The following is a 7,201-nucleotide window of genomic DNA, read 5'->3' as shown; positions in this document are numbered from 1 at the left end:
TTAAAAATCCTTGTAAAAGTGCAAAAAACCTGAAAAGATGCTTTATATAGCATTACCTATATTAGCAACAAACTGTTAACAACCTAAAGATCTATCATGTGCAAAGAACTGAATAGATAACAGATTGTAAAGATGCTTTATATAGCATTATCCATAATGGCAACAAACTGTTAACAACCTAAAGATCTAATGTGGAAAGAATTGAATAAATAATATAGTATACCCTACCCTGGAATTTCCTGTAGCTGTTTTATAAAATGACTTTCTACTGAGCTGGAAAAAAGCAAGTTGCAGAATAAATGTATAGGATGATTTTATTTTCTAAAACACATGCGAATATATTCAAGTAAATAAAAGAAGTATGAGAAAGATACAAAATAGAGTCATGGCTATCTTTGGGAGATAGGATTAGGAGAAGTGTATTTTCACTTTTTACTTTATATACTACTGCTTTTTTTTTTTTACTTTTTACAATAAACATATATTACTTTTATAACAAAAAATAAGCCCACCCTATAAAACACACACACACACACACACACACATACACACACACACACACACACACACATATATATAAGCCTACCCTATAAATCTTGGGAGTACAGAAGCCTACATATATATAAAAGAAGCCCACCCTATAAAACTCATTCACATATACATATATATACATATGCATACATACAAATATAATATATAATGTGTATATATTTATATATGTGTGCATGTATATATTTGGAAACAAAAGTGATTTGAAATCACTACACAGAAGCAATTATTGTAAACACATCAACACTTTTCACTTCATGTTATGTATTTTAATCATATTTTGGATCATATGCTATGTAATTTTGAGCTTGTTTTTCAATAAATATAATATTTCATTTCCCTATATCATTAAATACACATTAATGTAAAGTTTAAATTCATTTTAATTTGGAAAATAATACATGTTCAAAATAGAAAATTTCGAGAACAAAGAACCAAAAGAGAATGAAAATCCCAAGTAGCGTTAACTACCCACAGATAAATTACTGTAAAAAAAAATGAAAGACAAATGTAAAGAATGGGATTAATAATCCTTAGATTGTGCACACTGTCTCATTGATGCATGCATGGCCCTCTTTTATTTTTACCCATTAATTTGTCTTGTTATTTAATGTTAATAATAATCATACAATTATTATATAATCAATAATGGGATTTTAATTACATAAGCACACCAACCACTACACAACACACCTGGGTACTAGAATATTAACCATAATGTGAATTCATTTCCATAATCCTCCCATATCTGACCTTCTTTCCTCAACCTCAATGACCATTATCTTCAATTTTAAAAATTTTTTTGCTTTTTAATAAATTATTTGTACATTATGTGTACATAGCCCTAAATAATATAGTGCTTAATTTTACTTGTTTTTGAATAATATAAAAAGGATATCCTATTATATGTAGTCTTTTGAGCCTTGACATCTTAATATTCTTAAAGTAAAATCTACCCATATTGTTATATGTAGCTGTAGTATACTCATATCATAACTATATAATATTTTATGTGAAATATACCATGATTCATCCGTTTCCTTTTTGGGACTTTTACAACTAAAATTTTAGTGTATATATTCTAGCTATTTTCCTGAAGGCATTTAGTTTTCCCTCTACAAAATATGAGTATTATACATATTTTCCTGTGACCTATTTCTCTCACTGATGATACCTTATGAACATATTCCCATTTCAGTAAATATTCTTCTATGGTATAAATTTAAATGACTGCACAGTATTCCATTAGATAGTTACAATACAATATTTCAACCACCCCAACTGTTAGACATCTGATTGCTTTTCATTTTTTGGCCATGATAAACATTATGACGTACATGGTCTTGTTTGGCTCAGTAACTCTCCTTTTAGAAATTTATCCTAAGTATAAAGAAAATGTGGTACATATACACATTGGAATATTACACAGCCATAAAAAAGGGTGAGTTCATGTCCTTTGCAGGACCATGGATGGACCTGGAAACCATCATTCTTAGCAAACTAACACAAGAACAGAAAAGCAAACACTGCATGTTCTCACTCATAAGTGGGAGTTGAACAATGAGAACACATGGATACAGGGAGAGGAACATCACACACTGGGGCCTGTCGGGGGTGGGGAGTTAGGGGAGAGATAGCATTAGCAGAAATACCTAACGTAGATGACGGGGTGATGGATGCAGCAAACCACTACGGTACGTGTATACCTCTGTAACAAACCTGCACGTCCTGCACATGTACCCCAGAACTTAAAGTATAATGGAAAAAAAAAAAAAAGAAAGAAATTTATCCTAAGTAATATTCGAACACATCTGCACACAAATATGTATAGGAACACCACGTAGAATAAAACAGTTTGTGTTCTTCACACCTTACATAAAGTATGTTGCTGATCACAGAAGTTTTTATAATACAAAAAAATTGGAAGGAACTTAATGCCGATCAATAGGATATGGAGTAAATATTTATTAAAATTATTACATAGCCGCACAGTAACTGACATAGAAAGTTGCTCACAACTTATTAAGTGTAAGAAAGAAATAGGTTAAATTGCAGTATGATTACATTTTGTACAAGAAAAATATACTAGTAAAAGTGCCTAGAAGAACATACACAAAAATCTTTACAGTGATTATCTCTGGATATTAAAATTATTTGAGAACTTATTTTTTTCAACTTGTGAACTTATATTTTGAAGTGTTTTCAACAGCAAAACTTGATTCCATGTACAAGAAAAAAGATGAACAAATTATAGTTTTGTGCACAATTGTTTAAATATTTTACTTGAATAGAAAATGCGTAAGAACTTAAAAGAAAATAAAATCATACATAATCTTATCCATCCAGTGATAGTTTAATGTCTCCAATACATTTAGTTACAGTCATTTGTCATTGATTATATATTTTAAAATAGTTGCCATCACACTTTGTGTAACCTTGTATGCTGATTTTTCACTTATATTATAAAATAAATATGCCATAGTATTTTAATGGAAGAATATTCCATCATAGGTACATGGCACATTTATTTAATCATTCCTTTAATATCAGACTAAGGTTTTTCTGTTTTTTACTATGCCAAATAACCATATGAGGAGTATCTTTGTGCATGAATTATCCACATTTTAGATAATTTCCTTGGACAGATTCCTTGAAGTGGAATATACTAAACCATTTTTATATCCCTTGATATATATTTTCAAATAATACTTTATATATATTTTTAAGGCAAAAAAGTAGAGGGGAAAAAAAGGAGGTTAAAACACCTGGATCCCATGGCTGTTGGTAGCACTCAGATTAGTAAAACTGACAAATAAACATGCTCTTTTATCTAAGTCACAAGGCTATATTGTGAGAACCCAATGAGAAAATAGATTCTTCAGTCACAATAAATGTGACTTCTTGGGGAATGTTTTCCTTGATTTTCCAGACTCTCATAGCACCCCATATGTACTTCTTCTTCATGGCTTTACAATTGATAAGTACGTTTTAAATTATCTGTATATTGTTTGTTTCTCCTGGATGATTTTAATCTTTATCAAAACATGCCTGGCATACCGTTAACACTCAATAAATATTTGTCGAATGAATGAATGAATGAAGTGACAGCACTTTTAGTAAACTATAAATCATTAGACATTCAGAAAGTATTTCTATTTTAATTGATATTATTGTTATTGTTCCTTTTTATTATCATATAGATGATTCTAAATCTTTAGAGATTCCCTGCCTAACTAAAAATTTCATTATGTGGTTTTTTTGCTTTTCATGCCAGCCAAAAGCATGGGTAGCAACATTGCTGAAAGCACCTGGTGGGAGCTGAGACTTAGAGAACCAAGAAGTTGGTTCTCTGGATCAGCATGTTGGGATTTAAGGAGTTGTAGCTACCATCAGTCGGACACAATGAAGTGGTCGGGAACCCAGGAGGTTGTGATATTTGAAGCAGGTAGATGCTAGAAGTTAGAAATAAACTAATGGTAAGTGCTCCACATGGTAAGGTGCAATCAGGAGAATAGTCAGTAATAAGGGATTCAGAGAGATAGAAGAGTTAAATTCCAAGCACCAGGACTCAAAACTTGGAGCTAAGAATAGGATTCTGAAGCAAAGGGTGATTGAACTCAGTGCTCCCTTATATTCTTCCAGCCAAAACTGAAAATGGTATCAGAAAGTGTTTGCACCTATTTCCATATACATGACCAAGGGAATGGTAGTAGCTGGTTGGGGAATAAAAGCTGTGAATACAGATAGATTCTGGTAGTGAGAGGATCACAAAAGACCATTTGTATATGGGATTGTATAATATTCTACACATAATACGGAAGCAATCAACCTTTGGATCACATCATTCTATCATGATTTTAAACAGCAGATATTATAGCATAGAGGTTACAATCATGGACTCTGGCAACAGGCTAGCCGGGTTTAAATCCTGGCTCTATTATTTCGTAGTTGTGTCCTGTGGACAATTATTTCACCTCTGTGTGCCAGTTTCCTCATCTGTAAAACAGGGATAATGATAGAATCTAGATTCAATAGGTTGTTGTGAAGATTAAATGAGTGAATGCGTGTAAGGATCTTAGAACAGTGCCTGGACATAGCAAATGCTATGTTAAGTGTTATTGTTATTATTATTATTATACTACTCTTTAATCACATAAGACCAATGATAAAAGTTAATATCATTTAAAATGGACAAATAGTACACTACATGTTAACTTTACCTAAAATACCAGTCTTAAGCAGGACTTTTTCTCATTAAATAAAAATTTCACTTAGACCTAAACATATAAAAACTGTAAGCACTAGTGAAGTAGTAAAATTTATTGCAGCAGTCCTATCCGGTTATTCTGCAGAAGCTTTATTATGGACACTATCTTTAAAAGTTGTAGGGACTAAATATTCATTTCCTAATTGTAAAAAACACAAACTGCAGTACAGTTGGTTCATAAGATCTGGTCTATAAGGAGGAATGTCCCATTAAATGTTTTTGAAGCTAATTCAACTAGAAGCAGAAATAGTTGAGTTGGAAGATTTTTCTGTAGAGTGATTTTAACATGGGAAGGCTCAGACAGGGGAAGACTAGATTTGAAAACCCTGGACCTGGGGAATGGTGGGAAGGCTTGGACTATAGAACATATTAGAATACTTGGATACTACAGACCTGAATGTTAGAAGATCAGCACACTGGAGATGTTGGAAGACATGGATATTGAGCCATTGATGGAAGACTGGGTAGGTGTTGGAAGACCTGAAGACGTTGGAAGACATGAAGATGCTGGAAGACACACAAACGCTGGAAGATCTGGAGATGTTGGAAGACGAGCAGATTCTGGAAGCCCTGGAGATGCTGGAAGACATGGATTTGTTGGAAGACATAGCTTAGTTGGAAGACATATTTTCAGGAAGACGTGGATTTTCTGGAAGACATGGCTTCGTTGGAAGACGTGGATTTTCTGGAAGACATGGCTTCGTTGGAAGACGTGGATTTTCTGGAAGACATAGCTTCGTTGGAAGACGTGGATTTTCTGGAAGACGTACCTTTGTTGGAAGACGTACCTTTGTTGGAAGACGTACTTTTGTTGGAAGACGTAGGTAGGCTGGAAGACATTCATTTGATGGAAGACATGGCTTTGTTGGAAGACGTGGATTTGCTGGAAGACACGGATTTCCTGGAAGACCTGGATTTTTTGGAAGCCATGGATTTGAGGGAAGACAAGGATTTTGTGGAAGACATGGACAGTCTGGAAGAACTGGATACTTTTGGAAGACGTCAATTTTCTGGAAGACATGGCTTTTTTGGAAGACGTAGATTTTCAGGAAGACCCGAATTATCCGGAAGACCTGGACTGTTTGGAAGACGTGGATTTTCTGGAAGACTGGGAGGTTACTGGAAGACATGGATTTTCTGGAAGACATGGACTTTCTGGAAGACGTGGATCTTCAGGAAGACATATATTGGCTGGAAGACCTGGATTTTTTCCGGAAGACGTGGATTAACTGGAAGACCTGGATTTGGTGGAAGACGTAGATTTTTCTGGAAGACACTGACTGACTGGAAGACCTGGATTTCTTTCTGGAAGACACTGAATGGAAGACCTGGATTTCTTTCTGGAAGACACTGATTTACTGGAAGATCTGGATATTTCCGGAAGCACTAGATTTATTGGAAGACTTAGATTTGGTGGAAGACATATTTTTCTGGAAGACATGGATTAGCTGGAAGACGTGGATTTTCCTGGAAGATCTGGATTTGGTGGAAGACCTATAATTGCTGGAAGACTGGATTTACTGGAAGACTTGGAGGTTCTTGGAAGACATGGATTGTCTGGAAGACATGGATTGTCTGGAAGATGTGGATTTTCTGGAAGCTCAGGATTGTCTGGAAGACCTTGACATTGTTGGAAGACTTGAAGTCGCTGGAAGACCTGGAGTTGCTGGAAGACCTTGACACTGGCGCCAGTGGAAACCCTGGACATTGGAAACATTGTGAGCACAGGACGTTGGAGACATTGCAATAGATTTTAAAGACGTTGGTTATTCTGGGCATTGACTATTCTGGAGGCCCTGAACATTGGCATATTAAATATTGGAAGTCATAGAAATTGAAAGCTCTGGAAATTACAGATGTTGTAAGTCCTGTACCTTGGAACTCCTAAATACTGGCAGATATGAACAACAGCAGGTGTAGACATTTAGAAATCCTAAAATGAGAAGCCCTGTATATTGGGAGACATTGGTAAGCATGGATATTGACATGTTTATGCCAAAAGACAATTTGGAAAAATTAATTTTTTATGAGGCTGGAGGTCAAGAATACTGGCAGCCTGGACAATACAAGACCAGGATATTAAGAGATCTATTTATTCAAACATGAGGATATTGAAGTACCTGAAAACTCTAAGATCTAGTTCTTGCAGGAAATTAGTAACTTGGGCATTGGAGGAATTGGCAGTGAAAAGACACTGTAAAACTAGAATGTAGGAGACATTTAAAAATGTGGAAACTGAACAATGTAAGAGCTGGAAGAAGCTAGGCTTAAACACTATGAAATACATAGACTCTGGAAGAACTGTATATAGAAGACACTGGAGGATTAAGACCATAGAAGACTTGTAATTTAGAACTCTGGATCCTAAAAGACAAGACCTGAACT

At 34.6% G+C, this 7,201-nt stretch overlaps 1 protein-coding gene across 1 annotated transcript; it reads left to right on the top strand.

Moving 5' to 3' along the window:
- Nucleotides 1–5,279: 5,279 nt before the first annotated feature.
- Nucleotides 5,280–6,316, top strand: CDR1 (cerebellar degeneration related protein 1). The gene is given in 3 exon segments (XM_032256070.1): nucleotides 5,280–5,422; nucleotides 5,457–6,132; nucleotides 6,135–6,316. Coding segments are annotated over 3 exon segments (966 nt in total). The 5' UTR covers nucleotides 5,280–5,314.
- The last annotated feature ends 885 nt before the right edge of the window (nucleotides 6,317–7,201 follow it).

This window comes from Sapajus apella, unplaced genomic scaffold (assembly GCF_009761245.1).
Source record: "Sapajus apella isolate SASKATOON/1434 unplaced genomic scaffold, GSC_monkey_1.0 scaffold93, whole genome shotgun sequence".
Taxonomy (NCBI): Eukaryota; Metazoa; Chordata; class Mammalia; order Primates; family Cebidae; genus Sapajus; species Sapajus apella.
This window is presented reverse-complemented; position numbering and strand designations above follow the sequence as displayed.